Source organism: Phodopus roborovskii, unplaced genomic scaffold (genome assembly GCF_943737965.1).
Source record: "Phodopus roborovskii unplaced genomic scaffold, PHOROB, whole genome shotgun sequence".
In the NCBI taxonomy this organism is placed as follows: domain Eukaryota; kingdom Metazoa; phylum Chordata; class Mammalia; order Rodentia; family Cricetidae; genus Phodopus; species Phodopus roborovskii.
Window position 1 is genome coordinate 23,774,726 of NW_026126410.1, and position 20,747 is coordinate 23,795,472.

The 20,747-nt window shown below is 42.9% G+C and overlaps 1 protein-coding gene across 2 annotated transcripts in view; it reads left to right on the forward strand.

The window, feature by feature from the left end:
* Positions 1–20,747, forward strand: part of Mtmr12 (myotubularin related protein 12) — a 65,931-nt gene that overhangs the window by 24,474 nt on the left and 20,710 nt on the right. For both annotated transcript variants that reach the window (XM_051182568.1, XM_051182569.1), the window contains exons 2-7: positions 1,271–1,331; positions 3,447–3,592; positions 4,516–4,588; positions 6,870–7,000; positions 8,439–8,529; positions 17,492–17,621. In XM_051182568.1, coding sequence (XP_051038525.1) covers positions 1,271–1,331; positions 3,447–3,592; positions 4,516–4,588; positions 6,870–7,000; positions 8,439–8,529; positions 17,492–17,621 — 632 coding nt within the window. The remainder of the gene's footprint in view (positions 1–1,270; positions 1,332–3,446; positions 3,593–4,515; positions 4,589–6,869; positions 7,001–8,438; positions 8,530–17,491; positions 17,622–20,747) is intronic.

Sequence of the window (20,747 nt, forward strand, 5' to 3'; positions counted from 1 at the left end):
CTTAAAAACACGTTTTATTTTTAATGTCTAAAGATTACATTTATTTATTCGTGTGTGTGTGTGTGTGTGTGTGTGTGTGTGTGTGTGTGTGTGTGTGTTTTCATGTGGTAGCACTAATAAAGTCAGAGGACAACTTGGTAGGCCTAGTTCTCTTCTACTACAGGTCATCAGGATTGTTAGCAAGTGCTTTTACACTGAACCATTCAGTTCCATTATTGTTGTTGTTTCTCCTTAGCACTGGCTGTCCTGGAACCAGGTAGGCCTCAGGAATCTGCCTGCCTCTGCCTCCCAAAGTGCTGGGATTAAAGACATGTGCCACCACCAGGCTCTATTTTTATTTTTTTAAGAGACTCTCATTTAGCCTAAGCTGTCCTCATGTTTGCTATAGCCAAGAATGACCTTGAACCTCTTGATCTCCCTCCACCTCCTGAGTGCTGTTTTTACAGACATGTTCTACCAAGTCCTGTTTGCATATGTACACATGTATACAGGTATGTGTGTGTGTTTGTGGAGGCCACAAGTTGACATTGGGTGTCTTCTTTAGTTGCCCTCCATGTTATTTTTTGAGACAGTCACTCACTGAGCCTGGGCTTTACCTGTTTGTTTAGACTAGCTAGCAAATATGCCTCAAGGGTCCTCCTGTCTCTGCTTTCCCAGTATTGGAATTGCAGGTGCATGCTGCTGTGCCAGCTGTTACATGAGTGTTGGCAACTAAGTTTAGGTCCTCCATGCTCTCTTTTTTGCAGAGTACTTTACTGAAAGAGCCCTCTCTCCACATCCTGTTTTTTGTTTGTTTGCTTGTTTCTCATGCTGGGGATTTATGCCTGTTAGGTAACAGCTCCAGGGCCCTGAACATGTATTTAAAAGTAGCTTATTAAAGGGCAGTGAGATAGTTTAGTGGATAAATGTACTTGCTACCAAGCCTAAAAGATGACCTGCGTTTGATCCCTGGAACTTACATGGTAGAAGGAGAAATCCCCTTCTGACCCCACACCCATGCCCCCCCCCACATACACACACATACCACCTACACACACACACACCACACACACACACTGTGGCACATGCCTATGCTTGTGTGTCTATATAGACACAATAAGTAAATAAGTGTCATAACAGTAGGTTATTAAATAAACAAACTTCCTTATAATTAAAGTGATAATTAAATATATATTCTCGAAGCTTGCCTTTATTGTTACTTTGAGCCCTTAAACAAAGAAAATCGTGACCGTTTGCTCTTGTATTCATTTGCTTATTTGTTTATTTTTAGGAAATTCATGCAAATGAAAAGGAAGTAACAGAGAAGGAAGTCACTCTTCACTTGTTGCCAGGTAACGTTCATGTTGGCATCACATCTCACATACATAGTTCAGGGTCAAAGATAGATTACATCATCCTTAGTGTTGTTATTATAAGCTCTTTTGTTTTCATCCTCTGGCACACACATAACAGTGATGGTGTATCATAACAAAGATGTCAAGGTCTTCAGTAACTACACACCTGGCTCAGAGTGTTACAACATTTGGAAAGAATTTTCCTTGTTTCCCTTCCCTTTAACCTGATGGGAATGAATGGGAAATACACACTTCTTTCACAATGAGTGAACCCTTTCTGAGGGTCTCCTACTTGGTTGTGTCTGGTGTTTCTGGTCTCCAATCAAGGAAATCCTAATCCCTGGAAGAATCCTATAGTCTGCATGTTCTTCCTGCTGCTTGGACCTCCCAGGGCTGGTGGAGGGGGAGGGCTCACATATCTGTCTGCTGGTGTATTTCAGCACAGAGAAACTGGGGCTACTGGGGATCTGCTCTGAAGTCATTCATTGTGAGGAGCCTGGATTGATTGTTTGTGAGACAGAGGAGAGTGGCTAACTCTCATGTTAAGTGTTCATCTCCCTCTTATGTGGAAAATGTTGCCAACTATATAAAAATAATTTCTTTTATAAGTGTTTTGTTTATTTTGAAACTAGGTTTCACACAGTTCAGGGTGGCCTAGGATTTGTGGCCCTTCTGCCTCTGTCTCCTGAATACTGGGCTCACAAATGTGCTTGCTGCATCCAGTTTCAAAAGGGTTTTGTTTTTCTTGTAATGTGTATTTTCCTGTAACGAGGATGCCTGACTTTTTTAATTCCCTCCCCCTCCCCCGGCCACCCCCCCACACACACACACACCAGGGTTTCTGTGTGTAGCCCTGGCTGTCCTGGGGCTCACCTGACTTTTTTAATTCCTTCCCCCTCCCCCGCCCCCCCCCACACCAGGGTTTCTGTGTGTAGCCCTGGCTGTCCTGGGGCTCACCTGACTTTTTTAATTCCCTCCCCCGGCCACCCCCCCCCACACACACACCAGGGTTTCTATGTGTAGCCCTGGCTGTCCTGGGGCTCACTGTGTAGACCAAGCTTGAGGATCCTTCTGTCTCTGCCTCTGCCTCCTGAGTGCTGGGATTAAAGGTTGAGCCGCACCCTCCTGTTTTTCTTTAAAGCTAGATTAAATGAATTTTTATCCAACAGAAGAATTCAAAGGTAAAGAAAGCCAGAGGGAGGCCCTGTGGGGAAGAAAATGCTGCTGCTGCTGTTGAGAAGTTGGCTGTCATATTTCCTTCGTGTCCTTCTCTTCCTGCCTCACCCAGACACCGGCAGGTGTTCTCTGCTCCTAGGGAGCAGAGGATGTTCACCAGAGCTCCAGCCCTGCTGATGTTTGGCTGTGGAGTCTGTCTTCAGGAACTGTAGCTTCTAATGTGGGCTGGGTGCCAGCAGATGGAGTGGGGGTGGGAGTGGAGGGGTGGGGAGTGGGTGACACAGCAAGAGGAAAAGCTTTGAACCAAGGAAGAGAGACTATGCTCCCCCATGACCTCCTTTTCCCTCTCCTCCTCCAACATGAGCCAGCACCTCTGTCATCTGAGAGGAAGCTACACAGACGCCCTGATTTACACAGAACCCAGGCCCTGCTGGCCAGCCTGCATGCCCCTCCTCCATTTCTCCTGTCATTACTGGGGGACACCTGCTGGGTCAAAGTAATGAAAACACCAAGATCTACACTAGAGAAGGTAGCTGAAAGCCAGGCAAAGGGAGCACAACTCAAATCCAAGCACTTGGGAGGCTGAGACAGGAGGATTACTATGAGTTAAGGCGGCCAGCCCAGGCCACATAGTGAACTCAAAGCCAGTCAGTGTAATATAGTGTGAGACCCTGTCTTCAAACAAAGGCGGGAGGAGAGGCTTGACTTAGTGAGACGTCAGAGGAGTCCCGGCAAGCAGTGTCTCTGAGCCATGGTTCTCCCTGCTGGGCCTCACTCTCTCTCCTCAGTTTACAGGTCCTGCCCCTCTGCACTGCGCTGCTGTGCTGCTATGCTGCTCTGTGTATTTGTTCTTATGTAAACAGTGAGAAAACTTAGTGCTTGCAGTTGTGTGCACCCCTGTGGCCTCTGAGGTGAGCTTATTTTGGTTTCCTTCAGGTGAACAACTGCTCTGTGAAGCCAGCACAGTCTTGAAGTATGTGCAGGAAGATTCCTGTCAGCGGGGCGTCTATGGGAGACTGGTCTGTACGGACTTCAAGATCGCCTTCTTGGGGGATGATGACTCAGCCTTGGACAATGGAGGTGTACGTATGAACTGCTCTGCTGAGTAGTAGGGAAAGTGCGCGGCTCTGACTCCAATGCTGCCCACATAGCTTCTTCCTCCTCCCAACACAAGCAAAGGACATCTCTCCCATTAGTGGCCTACTCTTGCCCTTCAGAGGCTCCTTCTACCAGGAGGACCACCTAGAAATCACCTGTGCTTCATACTCACTCGCTTGCTTTTGCCCTCCTAAGGCGACATCATCAACTTTTCCTGATTTCTTCTGAATTCAGCACAGCCTGAGTCACATGGTGGAACAACCTCTCCCATGTACAGTTCCTCATGTTTCCCTCTACTAAGCTCTTTCACAGATTTGGGGACTGAAGTCTGGAGTGCAGCCTTTGCGCTTGGATTGTTTCCGTTTGATCTGAACCTAGTTGCAGTATCATTGTGAGACTTGTTCTGCTTAGGAGGGAGTACTAGAGAGGGACAGCACTGTATCCCAGTGGGAACCTCACAGGCCCCGCCTGACCCCATGTGGCAGCTGCCCTGGACCCCTTTACTTCCTATAAAGCCGCACTGTTGTGACTCCCCAGGCTGGCCTCCTGCACCACTGGCTCTTACAGGGTGTGGCTCCTAGTCCTAAGCAAAGACAGCTTTGCCAAACACTTGATTCTCCCCTGCTTCCCTGAGCAGACTAGGTAGCTTTGTCTCTGCAGAAATGCTAACCATCACCTCTCACTTGCTTTCAGAGGAACAGTGGGTTTTCTAGGTACAGCGCATGTTCTCCCTGGATTCAAACAGTTGGTGCTCATGGAATTTTCTTGCATGTACTGCATCATCCTTTTCTTGGAGGGTGGTTTCTCTCCACGTGCAGTGGAGAACAATGATTTGCTTTGCCATGAACATCTGAGTTCATTGAAACGAGTCACACTTACTTCCTTTTGATTTGTTTCTCCTTTTTAGGAAACTCAGTTTAAGAATAAGATTGTAGGAGAAAATGATGTTCCACTTCACTGTGTGGATCAGATTTATGGAGGTGAGTGTCTCTTTCCCTTGTTGCTTTGCCTGCCTCAGAGTATGCAGCAATAATGATGATGCTCTTATAGTCTGATGGCTGTTGTGTAAAGCAGCTTGAGGAATGGTAAGTGCAGCATGGAGTGGCTCACTCAGAGTTAGGGTTAGAAGTGAGCCAAGCTAGGCTTGGGTCCTCTTCTCTCTATCTCATTCTTTTTTCTTTTATATTTGTGTGTGAGTGTATGTATTTGTATGACTATGCGTATGGAGGTCCGAGGGTAGCATGCAGGGGTTTCCACCCTGTGGGCCCTGGGGATCAAACTCAGGTCATCAGGCTTAGTGGCAAAGCCCCTTTACTGAACCATCTAAGTGACTCACCTTTTTTTTTTGAGATAGTTTTCTTTTGTTTGCTTGTTTTAATATAGCCCACTAGCCTCAAACTTATGATATTTTTGCCCCTGGCTCTTGCTCCTGCATGCTGTTTTCAGGTGTACACCATCATACCTAGCCTGAAACCTGTTTTTTCTAATATAAAATTATTCTGTTAGATGTTTGTAAACTGAGTTTCTATTCTGCCTGGTCCCACCGCATTTTAGCCCCAAATAAACACACTGACACTTATATTAATTATAGATTGTATGGCCAATGGCTCAGGCTTCTTATTGTCTAGCTCTCTCTTAGTTATTAAGCCATTTCTATTAAACTATGTATTGCCATGAGGTTGTGGCTTACCAGTAATCTGGCATGTTACTCCTTCTTCAGCTACATGGTCTCTGCCTGCTTCTCTCTGCCTTCCCCTCCCCAGATTTCTCATCTGGTAGCCCTGCCTGTATTCCCTGCCTGGCTACAAGCCATTCAGTGTTTTATTCATCAACCAATAAGAGAAACATATACAGAAGGACATCCCCTATCAGATGTTGACAGGTTATGGTTCATTGTATGCAGGTAATGGTGATATATTTGACACACATTAAATGCTTGGATGACAGTGTTCTTAGAAGACATAGTACCATGTTTAGTGAGTATACACAATGAAAATTAAAGAAATAACTTTAGCTGTGTTTGATAGTATACACCTTCAATCCCAGGAGGGAAAGGTAAGTGGATCTCTGAGTTTGAAGCTAGTCTGGTCTATAGAGTGAATTCCAGGACAGAAACAGAAACCTTATCTAAAAAAAGCTTGTTTGTATAACATCAGGTCTTTTCTGCTGGCTTAATAAGACTGTCCTTCCAAGTGTTGCTCTGTTTTCTGTTCTCCATTTTGGAGTTCAGGACATTTTCAGAAATTGTTTAGTCATCTGTGGTATTCTTAATACGAGTAGGTAACTGAGTGAGTCCAGGCTCTGGAGCAGGGATGGACATGTCAAGAGGGATTCTAGCCATAAATGTAGGAGTTGGTTAGCATAAAAGTATATCCCTAATATTCTCTCTCCCATCCTTTATGATCTCAACTTTCGCAGTTTTGCCGCTTTCCCCTTTTAAGTATTTATTTTTAAATTTTATGTGTGTGAGTGTTTCCCTGTATATGTGTATACCACATACATGCCTGGTGCCTGAGGAGGCCAAAGAGGGTGTTGGATCTCTTGGAACTGGAGTTACAAATGGTTGTGAACCTCCCTCCATGTGTGTGCTGGAAACCAACCTGCAAGAGCAGCAAGCAAGTGCTCTTAACCACTAAGTTTAACCCTTGGACACAAGGTTTATTTTGTGTGGGTGTGTGCGTGCTTGTGTGAGTAGAAGCCAGAAGAGGGTATTCAGTCCCCTGGAATAGGAGTTGTAGGCAGTTTTGAACAACCTACATGGATGCTGGGAACTGAACTCTGGTCCTTTGAAAGAGCAGGAAGTGCTCATAGCTGCTGAGCTGTCTCTCAGGCCCATCAGAGCTTGACTTTTTTCAGACTGTTGGAATCTGGTCTGTCCATTTGAGTCTTACTCCAGAGGAATAAAATATCCTGCTGGAAGCCTGATGTCATGGCACACAACTTTAATCCAAGCACTTTAGAGGCAGAGGCAGGTGCCTGGCCAGTCTGATCTACAAACTTAGATCTAGAATAGCCAGAACTACACAGAGAAACCCTCCCTGTCTTCAAAACAAAACAAAACAAAAAGCAAAGCAAAAGCAAACAGACCAAAAAACCAAAACCCAAAAACAAAACAACTAGATGAAAAAACTAAAAACAATCAAAAAATACTTTTGAGAGGGACTTCTGACCTTAGAAACTAACAGTCTACCTTTTCCTTTAGTGTTAATTTGTTGCCATGTAATATTCATTTCTACTCATGATTTTGTCATTGATCTGTAGTATTTGATGAGAAAAAAAAACCTCTGTTTGGACAACTGAAGAAATACCCCGAGAAGCTTGTTATTCACTGCAAAGATCTGCGGGTGCTACACTTTTGTCTGAGGTACACAAAGGAAGAGGAAGTCAAAAGGGTAACTAGTTGCATGTGTTTTTAGGTTTATTTCCTATCAGGTTTCCCCTAACTGTAGGTTTTGCCTGTATTGCCTGAAGGTGGAAGGGAGTGTTTGCACTCTGTGAAACTGAAGTCAGCTGTAATCTCACTCTTGGTTTGATGAGAGAGACAGAGAGAGAGAGAGAGAGAGAGAGAGAGTTGGGATAAGCATGAATGTTCTGACTTGGCATGTATTACCATGAGTCCTTCAATTCATAGTGCCAGTTACCGAGAACTACTAAAGGGTGGGAGGTTGATGAGTAAGAGCTCAGTGTCTGCTTGGGGTTAGGGAGGAAAGGACAACTAAGGTTGGTCCTTCCCACATAGTAAGTCTAACACAGGAGTGCCATCTTCTGATTCCTGAGAATCTGGGTGTTTACCTTTACGAAATAGCAGTTGTTCCATGAGCAAAGTTAGGTTACTAAGTACACCTGTAAAGATTAAGCATCATTTCATAGTGGACACATCAAGCTGCAGTCAGGAAATGCTGTACTAGTTTTCTGCGATTCATTATAATCTCCAAGGTTTTTCTTGCTGAGACAGTGACGATCTCTAACTCACTTCATGGTGTTCAATAAGAAGCCAGTTTGCTGATACTGTCTTAGCTGTAATTAGGACAATTATCATGGAATTATGGGTAATGCCCTAATTTTTTCTTGAGATAGTGTGGTAGTTCAGTTAGAGTAGTAAATGTTATTGTAGTATCTATTCTGAGCAGGCAAAGAAAGCTGTAGATAGAGAAAATTCCCCGAGAAACAAAGCATTTCCTTTTGAACAGTTATTTTAGTCATTTATCCAAACATGCTTCTGATTAGTTCAATAGCCAGAAAGCTCAGTGACAGATTTCTTTTCCTTTCTTTCGTATTGAGACAAGGTCTTACATAGTCCAGCTGCCTTGAATGCTCTCTGTAGCCGGGAATGACCTTGGAGCTTTGCTCCTCCTCCCTCTACCTCCTGAGTATTGGGACTGTAAGCATGTGCTTGCTACTTGGACTTTGTGTGTGTTAGGCAAGCATACTGCTGACATAACTACATGCCTAGCCCCTTCCTTCATTGTCTAGAGTACCCACAAGTGAGTTCACTAAGTGTCTTCTTATTGTCTGTTATCAGTTGTGAATCTTCGACATGTTGGATATTTGGACCTGACCTAATTGGGCAGTTGAGATGTTTAACTCTTGGTTCAGGGAAATTAGACTGTGTTTTAAATTTTCCCTAGAAATCCAGAAGTCTTAGAAAGCATGACAAAACAGTATTTTGTTGCCTTGGCACTATTCTAAGAGCTAACTCATAGATCCAAGTTCAGCAAGGGTTGTGTTGACCCCAGAGCCCACTAGTGTGATAGAAAACAGAGTTGGCTACCTTTCTTAGCCTTGATCTATCAGAAGTATAACAGTATCCATTGGTCTTTTCTTCTCTAGATTGTCTGTGGCATAATCCATCATACCCAATCTCCTAAACTGCTGAAAAGACTGTTTCTGTTTTCCTATGCAGCTGCAGTGCACAGCACAGGTAAGTTCTTCCTATTCATTTTTGGTTTTGTCTCTCTTTAGCCCAAGGTGATCTCAAACTCAGGAACTTCCTGCCTTGTCTCCTGAATGCTGGGATTCCCAGTAAGTGTTCCCATCCCCTAAGGTTCCTTCTATTCTCACCTATAAAATAGAGGGGAAACATTTAGTGAGTTTGTATTGCTATGACCAAATAGTTGTCAGAAAAGGAAAGATTTATTTTGGTTCACCGTTTAAGAGGGTTTACTCCATGGTTGCTTGGCCCATGTGCCTGTCTGTGGATGGGTAGGTTGTTCACCTCTTGGAAAAGGACAGGAAATAGAAAAGAAAGGAACTGGAAACCAGATATAACTTTCAAAGACACATCCCAGTGACCTGCTTCCTCCGGGAATGCCCGATCTCTCAAAGTGTCTGCATCCTCCCTTTTTTTAGTTAGGTTACTAATGCTGTGATGAAACATCATGACCAAAAATCAAGCTAGGGAGGAAAGAGTTTATTTGGCTTACACTTCTACATTGTATTCATCATTGAAGGAAATCAGGACAGGAACTCAAGCAGGGCAGGATCCTGGTGGCAGGATGTGATTCAGAGGCCATGAAGAGGTGGTGCTTACTGGCTTGCCCCTCATGCCTTGTTCAGCCTGCTTTCTTAATAGAACACAAGACCACCAGCCCAGGGATGGCGGTGCCCACAATGGGATGGACTCTCCCTATCAATCACTAACTAAGAAAATGCCTTCCAGCCTGATCTTATGGAGGCATTTTATCAACTGAGATTCCCTCCTTTCAGAGGAATGTAGCTTGTGTCAAGTTGACATAAAATTATCCAGGACATTTCCCAATTGACAACATGCATTTGAAATCACGCATCCAATACATTGATTCATTTGGGAGTTTTTTCTTTTCCTGTGATCTTAATTTTTAGGTCCGTTTGCTTTCATGTTGCAATGAATTGTTTACATGGTTCCTTATAAAAAGTAAAATCAGGGACTAGAGAGATGGCTTGGTGGGCAGGCATGAGGACTTGAGTTTGAATCCCTGGTATCCATGTGCAAGACAGGTGCATGTCTGGAACCTAGTGCCGGTAGCAGAAACAGGTAGATTGTGGGAGCTTTCTGGGTAGCCAGTCAAGCCAAAAAAGGGAGGTCTAGGTTTAGTGAGGGACCCTGCCCCCAAAATAAGTCAGAAAGCAGTATGAAGATATCTGGCGTCAACCTCTGGAGCCCACATGAGTATGTATAGGCGAGTGCATATACACACAGGCGGACTTTAATTCTTATGAATTAAAAAAGAAATCTAAAATCAATGTTGTATTGGAAATATGAAACTATTGAAAAAAACAATTGAGACAAAATTTAAAATAGCCCTATTTGTCTCTGGGTTCTTTTTTTCTACATAAATATACTTGAGTGTAAGATTCAGGAGGATGTATTTAAAGTTTGAAATAAAGAGAAAATAATATATAGATTTTGGACACATGACATTTGTTCATAAGAAAAGCACTCCTGTAGTTTGGCTTGGTAAGAGAAAACATGCCAGGCCTACCAGTGCACATATAGTGTATATCTGGGGGAGGTGAGATGAATATTATTTAAAATTCTGAGTGTTTTCTACATGGTAGGGGGAGAAAACTCGAGTCCTCTGGGCTTGCTTGTGGTTCCACATTCGTGTGCACACACATACAAAACACATGTGTAAATGTAATTTACAGCAAGCAGAACAGTGTCCATCACGGATGTGTTTTCAGTGTTTGTCATCTCCCCTCACTTCTCTCTCCTTTGTGTGTCTGCTCTGCCCATGATTCTCCACATTAGTGGGTGCTTAGTGGCTCCCATGTCAGAGATGTCTGGCTTGTTTAAGGGCACAGACATAGAAAACTTTTGGAGCTTGCCAACCACTCATTTAGTAAACATCTATTGAGTGCTTGCTGTGGGCCTGACTCTGTGGAAGGTAGGAGTAAACAGGACTCAGGAATGTAAGATTGATGTGATCTGTGAAGAAGTTCCCTTTCTTGGGCAGAGGCGGCTGTTTGAAGGAGTGAGCTACACCCCAGCCAGAAGTGTGGCTGGTAGCAGCATGTGGTAGACTTGTAGATGTGCAGATTTCAGAGAGAATGCCACACTCTGTGATTTAGATGAAAGGATAAAGATTTTGGTGTCATTCTTCAAGCACTGTGTATTTAATTATTTATTTGTTTGTTTGTTTGTTTGTTGTTTGGGGGGGTCTGCCACCCAGCTCCTGAATAAATACATGGAGACTTATTCTTATGAATGCCTAGCCTTAGCTTGGCTTGTTTCTAGCCAGCTTTTCCACTTTAAATTACCCTGTTTCTCTTTAACTAGGTTTACTTCTGGGCTTAACCTTTCTTTATTCTATATATCTTTTTCCTTCTGACTGTGTGTGGCTGGCCCCTGGTGTCCTCTCCTTTTCTCACTCCTACCCCTTTCTTAAGCCTAGATTTCTCCTTCTATTTATTCTGTCTGCATGCTAGCCCTGCCTCTCCTTCCTTCTGCCTGGCTATTGGCCATTCAGCTCTTTATTAAACCAATCAGGTATTTTAAACAGGCAAAGTAACACAGCTTTACCAAGTCAAACAAATGCAACATAAAAGAATGAAAGATATTTTTGTATCATTAAACATATATTCCACAGCATAAATGAATGTAACACATTTAAGCTGATATTCTACAACAGCACTGTCTGCATTTTGTCCCCTTTTATTTCTTTTCCTTTTTGTTTGCTTTTGCTTTTGGTTTTGTTTGTTTGTTGAGACAGGGTCTCCAGTTCCAGGTAGCCTGGAACTCACCAAGCAGGCTAGGCTAGGTGGCCAGCAAGCCCCTTCCACCCTTTCCAGTGCCCAACGCTAGGATTACAAGTACATGTCATCACACCTGGCTTTTTTATTTTTTAATGTATGCTGTGCGGATCATACTCATGTCCTTTTACTTGTAAGGAAGGTATTTTACCAATTGGACGATCTCCCCAGCCTGTGTATTTTGTTTTTCCTGATTTCTTCGATTACCTACTGGCCACTGGAGTGTATTGTCTAGTCTCTGAGTGTTTGTAGTTTTTGTTGATTTCTAGTTTTATTCACTATGATTTGATGAAGAACACAAACAATCTCAATTTTTTTGTACTTGCTTTGCAGCCTAGATTTTAGAGGACAATTCATGGACTCTGGGAATAAAGTGTGTTCTTTTTTTTATCAGGTAGGACATCCTATAGATATCTGTTAGATCTACTTGATTTAGGATGTAGTTTAACTCTGTGGTTTCCTTATCCTATTTTAGTTTGGATGACCGATCTAAAGATGAGATGGGGGTATTGAAGTAACCCTGTGTTATCAAGACCTATCAGACCTTAATGCCCATTAGTGATTGCTTTTATTTTTGAGACAGGGTTTCTCTGTGTAGCTTTGGAGCCTGTCCTAGAACTAGCTCTTGTAGAGCAGGCTAGTCTCAACTCTTGGAGATCTGCCTGCCTCTGCCTCCCAAGTGCTAGGATCAAAGGCATGCACCACCACCACCAGGCTCCATTGGTGATTGTTTTATGAAATTGAGAGCCCTAACATTGGGCACATGTATGTTTACTATTTCTATGTTGTCTTTGATGAAGTGTTCCCTTTATTACTATGTAGTGGCCTTCTTTATCTGTTCTTATTTTGGTTTCAAGTATACTTTTTCAGATAACAGAATGATTACCCCTGCTTGTTTTTGGGCTTCATTTGTTGATAGATTGATTTCTATTTAATTTTCACTCTGTGCCAGTGAGTTGTCTCCTAGAGATGGTAGGTGATTGGATCTGTTACTTTTCATTATTTTAAACTATGCAGTTATTTGTGGGTATTGCCTGAGGAGAGCAGGGGTATGAGATGTCTCTGGAGCTGGAGTTGTAGGTGTTTGTGAGCCGTCGACAAGGGTGATGGATATGGCTCCTTTGGAAGAACAGTACTTGCTCTTAATCGCCTTGCTAGTCTCTGGAGCTGGTTTTTGAAAAGTTTGTTTGTGAATTGGGAGAGACCATTTACACTTAAGGCTAATATTGAGAGATATTTACCAAGTCTAGTGATTTGATTGGTTGTTTTTCTGGTTGAATGGATTATTGTTTGGTGGGTCTTTTTTTTTGTTGGAAGTATAGGGGTTTGCTAGTTTAGTATGTTGGCTGTGATAGATTTTTTTCTTAGTTCTTTGTTTATGATCACTGGTATGAAGTTCATTCTTTATGCACTATTATGATTTTAACTTGATGCTGGCTGTATGGTCATGAACTGCCTTAGTTTGTTCTTATCTAGAAATATCCTTATTTCTTTGTCAATTCTAAAAGATAGATTTGCTGTTTTTAGCAGTTTAGGTTGGTAATTATTTACTGTCAGGTCTTGAAGTATATTATTGTTCCATGCTTTTCTGAATTTTAGGGTTGCTGATGTTAATTTGATTGCTGGCCTTTGTTGGTGAATTGGCATTTTCCCCTTAGAGCTTTTAATAATGTTTTATTCTGTGTCTGTCTGTATAAATTTTTGAGACCCAGTCTCATTATAGTCCAGCCTGGCCTGCCCTGGAACTCACTCTGTAGCCCAAAGGCAGCCTCAGACTAATGGGTGATCCTGTTTTAACCTCTCAGATGTTGGAATTATAGATGCTAACAATTATACCTAACTGGTTGGGGTTTTTGTTTGTTTTTTTCTTTTTCTGCTTTTGTTAGTTATTGTTGTGTGGATTTTGTGTGTCGGTGTTCTGTATGTAGATGCACATACATGTCCCAGCCAGTGGTTGATATTGGGTATCTTCTACATGTCCTCTCCACTTTATTTTTTGAGACATGGTTTCTCACTGAACCTAGAGCTTTTTGACTGAGCCAACTGGCTGTTGATGCACCTATCTTTGCTAGCCTGCTTTCCCTTGTTGCTGGGGTTGCAGATGTGTGCTGCTGTGCCTAGCTTTTTTGTTTGTTTTTTGCTTTTTGAGGCAGGGCTCTATATGTAGTCATTGCTGTTGTGGAGACGAGGCTGGCCTCAAACTCACAGAGATCTCCCTGCCTCTGCTGGGATTAAAGTCAGGGGCCACATTATACCCAGCCCAGCTTTTAAGTAGGTTCAAGGATCCAAACTCATGCTTGTATACCAAGCATTTAACCCACTGAGCCATCTTCCTATCTTCTGCTTTGTATTTCTGACATCTTGACTATAATATATTGTAGAGATGGTCTTCCTTGGTGATGTCTATTTAGGGTTCTAAATGTCTTGTATGTCTATGTTTTCTCATTTTAAAAACAGCAGTGTCATCACCTCTCCTGTGAAGATTATTAAGCATTAAATTCATGATATATAAGATGCAATCATTAAATGAGAGCTAATTGAGAATAAAAGTGCCTGTTATCTGGGCATGGTGGTACACAACTATATGCAGTGCTTGGAGGCAAAGGCAGGTGAATCTCTCTTGAGTTCAGTGCCAACCTGATTTAGGTTTCAGGGGCAGGCCAGTGAGGGCTACATACAGAGACCTTGTTTCAAAGAAAAGAAAAGATACCTATCATGCATTGTGGGCTATGCATGAGAATTATGGTTCACATTAATAATTACTAAGCTAGATGGAAATAGGTCCCTGTAGTTCATCTTTGTTACAGACAGATCTTTGTATTGTAGCTATACTGTTGTAACAGTATGGTAGGCATAAAATGGCTTTTTGTTGTTGTTTTTATTACTACAGTTTATATAAAAATCTTTTGGACTCATACTTGAAAAATAATCATTTTTGTGTTTAGAAATTTTGCCTCTTTTTATTCTGTAGTGTTTTCTTTTGGCTTAGTGGCTGCATGTGAATATCCTGAAAATTTTAACTTCTATCATGTATCCTATGGCCCTGCAGTCAGCACCCTGTCACTCATACTGGGGTGCTCAGACTTCTGGTCCTGCCAGCACCAGCTAGGCTATGACCACCAAATGTAGATTTTTAACTAAGTCTTTGCTATTCTATTTACCGCTAAAGACTTGGCAGTCAGATGTTGGGGTGAAACCCTGCTAGATAAGAGAAGCTGAGAAGCAACTATCTGACCTCCCTTTTTTGTTGGCTGGAGACCCTTCAAGAGAGCATCTATCCACCTGTCCCAAACCAAAAAGATTGAGAATCTCTAAGTCCCTCCCTCCCTCCTTCCTGCATGTATCTATCCATATTCCTGGCTCCTCTGTTCTCATATGGCTAATTCATGTTAACTAGTTGCTGGCTTTGCTCCCAATCCAAGGTTAATTTTAATTTTATTAACAGTCATGGAGTTTCACAATGCAACCAAATAGCCTACAACAATTCTGATTCTTTCTTGGATGTTGGTGTGTAGTTTAGGCAGTGTTGACTAGCTACATATAAGCATCTTTTGGATTCACATTAGAAAACTCACACTTCAGTTTTATGAATTATATTTCTTCCATAGATCCTGACGATAAAAAAAAAAAAAAAGTGTTAAAGACAGGTCTCACTATGTAACTCTGGCTGGCCTGGAACTCACTATGTACAAAAGGCAGGCCTCTCTGTCTCCTTGAGTGCTGATATTAAGGTCTGTACCATTGATTCTGATGTTTTGGTCTGGGACTTGCTAGGACAGTTTCTGGGCTTGCCAACACATGCTCAGTGTTCTAAGCACTTACCTTTCAGACCTTGGCAGTTTCATGATCCTTGGTGAGTTTTCTGTTTGTCTTTGATTTTTGTGTTGTTTTGTACCAGGTACCCAAGTGTATAGAACCTTTATTCTATTGTAATTCCACCCTTCTCTTATCTTCTTTCTAACCTTCATTGAGGAATAGGGTAGTAAAGATTATAACTCTAATTGGCCATTAGTCTTTGTTTTGTTTTGGTTTTTGTTACAGGGTTTCTCTGTGTAGTCCTAGCTATCCTGGAACTCACTTTGTACACCAGACTAGCCTTGAACACAGAGATCCAGCTGCCTCTACCTTCTCAGTGCTGAGATTAAAGGTGTGCAATACCGTTGCCTGGTGGCCATTAGTTTTTTGAGTATGGGATCCTTGTGTCTCTACTTCCTTGTTGCTAGGAATATAAGCATCTGCCTGGACCAAACCTTTGTCTTTACGCTTGAAAGTCAAACACATTATTGACTGAGCTTTCTCCCTCAGCCTAGTAGTTTTATGATGGTTAGATAGATACGGTATCTGTTTGTCTATGGTGTTATTTGAGGCAGGTTCCCAATATGTAGCTCAGACTGCCCTCAAACTCAAGGTCTTACTTTAGCTTCTAAATGTTGACACACTGTAGACATCAGTACTGTTCCTATCTTATGTATCTTTTTAGATTTATTGATTCTTATGTATGTGATAGCTTGCTTACATGAATGCATGTACGACTTGTGGGCTTGTTACCTGTTGTGGCCAGAAGAGAACCTTGAATCTCCCGAGACTGGAGCTTGAGGCAGTTAGGAGCTGCTATGTGGGTGCTAGAAACTGAGCCCTGGTAGTCTGGAGGAATAGCCAGTGCTTATAACCACAGAGCACTTTCTATGCCACTTACACTCTTTTTTTTTTCCCCTGTGGGGCCCTGACTGTCCTGGAACTCACTCTGTAGTCCAGGCTAGCCTCAAACTCAGAGATCTACCTGTCTTTGTCTCCCAAGTGCTGGGATTAAAGGCATGAGCCACCACTGCCTGGTTATAGAATATAATGTGCCTGTGTTTTGACTGTGACATGAGGTCAGTTGTGGAATTTCCCACTTGGTAGTCAAGAAGTTTCAGATTTTCTTTTATATTTTTGATTAGGCATATTCAATTTATGTAAACATTTATTATCGTCATTGTTCTAATTTTGTTTTCTTTACTATATTTTTGTTTTCTTTAATAGAAGCAGGTGGGGTGGTTTTAGCAAACACTTGCTTTTTTTCTGGGAAGCTTGTGTTTTTATGTGCATGTCGCTTCCAGCAATCAGTGATGACCTGGAGAAAGGCCATAGCCATTTCTGCTGAGCTTTGGGCAGTGCTTTTAGACATTTTGTTCTAACAGTGCTGATTTAGTATCCAAAGTTCCTGTCACAATGATGCAGGCCTTGGCCATTGGCCATTTCCTCCACTGTGACTCTTTCATCTGTTAATGGCCTTCAGTAACTGAGTGCCATCCTGGACAGGCCTCTCACAGGCAAAGCATCACACTGAAGAAGGATTTACATTCCAGAATGCTATTTGAATCAGTGTGCCATGTTATACACATGTGGTAGGGCTAAAAATACTTCACTTTTTAGCTTTTGTGCCAAACCCATCTTTTAGTGCTTCACAGAATTTTTGTTTTATATAAATTATCTCATGGACAGATGACTGAAAATAGAGCTAGAAATTACTTTCGCAAGGAATGGAACAAGAATAATCTATTGGGGCTGGACGGATGGCTTAGCAACTAAGAATACATGCTGCTCTTCCTGAGGACCCAAGTTCAGTTCAGTTGGGTGGCTCACAACTGTCTGTAACTCCAGCTACAGGGGATCAAGCACCATTTACAGGACTCCACAATTTCCCATACACTCTTCCCATACAGAAACAGATACACATAAAATAATAAAAATAAAACTCCCTTCCTGCACTGTAAAGAGAGCATGGACCACTGGGAGGACTCAGTAGGTAGATATGCTTGCCTCCAGACCTGACAACTGAGCTTTGTCCCCCAGAACCCACATGGTGGGAGGGGAGCTGACTCCTGCTTGTTGTCCTCACACCAACATATGTGCACTCTGACAGGCATGCTATGATCCCTCCTCCTACACAAAGTAAATAATGTAATGACAATTTCAGTAAAGATTCCATTACAGTTTTTGGATTAATGATAGAAAAATGGAGAAAAGTGGAACAGTTAAGCTGTGGATTTATCCTTCTTGGATAAAAATAGACTCAGTATAATGAATTGGGTTCAGAGCTTGTGTGTCTACGTGAACAAAATATCAGTGTCATGCAAAGACTTCACTGCATGCTAATTTTGTTTTCTTAGCCACTGATCCCAGGAACCATACTGTAATGTTTGACACACCTAAAGACTGGTCTTGGGAGCTGGAGCGGACTAAGGGTAGTGTGAAGTACAAAACAGTGCGTGTAAATGAAGGCTACAGAATCTGTGACAGGTAAGCTCTCCATGTTGGCTCTCAACATTAGTCATGTGTATATGTGTGTGGGTATGTGCATATGCGTCTGTGGGTGCCCTTGGAGGCCAGAAGAGGGCCTCAAATCATATATTAGGGTTCTCTGAAGAAGCAAATCTAAACACACACACACGATTTATTAGATTGGCTTATGGGGTGTTGTCTGGGTAGTCCAACAATGGCTGCCTCATATTAGAGAAGTTGAGAATCCAGCAATTGTTTAGTCAACAAGACTGGCTGTCTCAGTAGTCCCAGCCTAGCACTAAAGGACTGGAGGATTCCTGGAGAGCTGCTGATCTTTGGTCTATGTTAAACTCTTGAAGAAGTTGGTTCTGATACCAGCTAAGGAATACCACAGCAGTAGATAGATGATCTTGTCAGCAAAAGTGAAGGCAAGCAGGCAAAAAAAAAGTGTGTGTGGGGGTGTGTGTCTTCTTCCTTGTCCTTTTGTCCAGGCTTCTACTAGAAGGTGCTGTTCATGTTTAGTGTGGTTTCTTACTTCAAATGTGATGAATAAAATTCCTCACAGGAGTACCCAGAAGCTTGTGTTTTTGTTGGTGTTGATATAGTCAAGTTGACAACCAAGATGAGCTATCACAGATCCCACAGAGTCTGTGAGCAGTTGATGAAGTGGGTGCTGTGAACTGAACCCCTGTAAAGAAATGTATGTGCCTTTAACCCCAGTGCTGGGGAGGTGAAGACAGGATGATCCCTGGGGCTTGCTGGCTAGTCCTTGTAGCCAGTTGGTTAGCTCCAGGTTCAGGGATAGACCTATCTGAAAAAAAGATGGCTTAGCGGGTAAAACTGATTGCTGCATGATCCTAAGCTTGTTTCTCAGAACCTCTAGTAGAAGTAGAGAGCTGACTCCTGAAGATTGCCCCTGACCACACATGCACTCACACACCAGACACACAATAATACATAGAAAAATTCAAGGTAGAGAGAAAGGGCACTTGCCTGTTGTGTGTGAAGCCCCAGGTTCAATGACCAGCATCAGAAAGAAAACTGGAGAAACAGGTCAGGCAAAAGGTCAGAAGAGCTGGAGGCGTGGACAAGTGGCCAGGAAGAAGTAAGTAGCCTTTGGAAAGCAGAGGGAAGGGAAGACAGAGGAGCCCAGGGATTGGAGAGAAGCAAGCCAGGGTAAAGGGAGTAGAGGGCAAAGAAAAGGAATGGTTGGATGCTTTCCAGAACAATTTCTCTTTTTGAATCCGAGAACAATGAGGGGAGTTTGCGCAGAGAAAGGCAGGGAATGATCTGGCCTACATTTTTAAAGGATGACTCTGTGGATCTGTTTTTAGAAATTCGAGTCTTATCATTTGGGAACATAGCTTCCTAGCACTCTGCTGACAGCCGCATAAAATACTGTGGGTTTATAGCGCTTTTTATATCTGAGTGTTTCAGATGACCCCACTCCCCCAGTTGGTCTGGGTAAGAATGAGAAACTACATTGTCAGAACTGGCTGCTCAGGTGCCACAGGCCTATTGCTTTCTTTTTCACTTCACTCCTAGAATCCTTACTTCACTCTCCTTCCTTGTGGAGGTACAAGAAGGTATGTAGCCCATGGGGTATGTTCTTCACAGAGGGGCCCATGAGCTAATGCTGACACAGCAAGATGTAGCTCTGCCTGGGCTTAACTTCCCCAGACTATAGCTGTGTCTGAGTGGGTCACCCAGCTTCCCACGACTGAAGCTGCCCTGAGAATGGCTCTTTTCTCTGAACTCATCCCACTGCCTAAAGTGACAGTTACTGAGGAGAGAGACTGCCCGTGGGACAGGGCAGAACACCCTCCACCCTTTGCCTGGTGTGGTGCTTTCCTCGCTGCCCAGGGACAGAAGCTGAAATTAACCAGGGAGCTAACATTGTAGAATGCTGGGGAAGACATGCAAGCCTTTCAGAACAGGGGGACACGAAGACTCCCCAGAGAGCTCCTGAGATGGGGTTACAGTGGTGATCTGTGGGGAAGTTACTGGCCAGTCAGTGCTTCCCACAGTTAGTTAGGAACCTCAGTCACCCAGGAACTTGTCAGAATTCGGGTGCTGACTGAGCAGGTGGGGTGGGGCTGAGTCTGTATTCTGAGCTCAGGTGATACTGCCACACACCCCAATAGCTCAGGTGATGCTGCTGTACCCCGCCCCACCCCCTCCCATAGCTTGAAGTCCCAGAGCAGCAGCTTTAATCCCCACTGTATTCCCCTAGAGCTTTGCACTTCTGCTCTGGAATGACGGGGTCAAGCCTGGATTTTGGTAATTTTCTAATCCTTCCCTGTGCTTTTAATGGGCATATTGAACTTTAAAACTATTGATATGTGAAAATGTTATTACTTTAGTGATTATCCCTAAAGAGAAATTAACTTACTGTCCACACAGGCAGGTACCTAAGAAAATCTGAGTTCTTCAGAAGTTAGAGCCTTAAGACTCACTGAATTGCCAGGCTGTGGTGCACATGCCTTAATTCCAGCACTCAGAAGGCAGAGACAGGCAGATCTCTGTGAGTTTGAGTCCAGCCTGGTCTAGAGAGTGAGTTGCGGGACATTCTCCAAAATTACACAGAGAAACCTTGTCTCAACATACCCCCCTTCCCCAAAAGACACACACACAAAACCCTTACCGACTTGAAGGCCTTAGCCATCACCAGTGGTTCATAGATATGGATATAGAACACAGTCTCATAGGATCTTTGTCCTTTAAAAATTGTCTGTAAGGGGGCTGGAGAGATGACTCAGTGGTTAAGAGTACTTCCTGCTCTTCTAGAGGACCCCAATGTAGTGTTCTGTTTCTGTGTCTGGCTGCTTACAACTGCCTATTACTTTAGCCCTCTCCTCTTCTGGCCAGCAGCACCCAGACACACACACATATACACGCACGCACGCACGCACGCACGCACGCACACACACTTAAAATGATTAATAAGGTTTATTATACAAATTTTGAAGCAATATAGAAAAAGTGTATGTCGGATTTCCTTTTATCCATTACCCAGGTGTAACAATGAATAATTATAGCTAACCCTGTTTTCTCTGTACCCCACCTACTTGTCTCCCCTTTGGATTGCTTAGAAATGAATTTCAAAGTTCATTTCCTATATGATTCATATATATTACAAAGAGC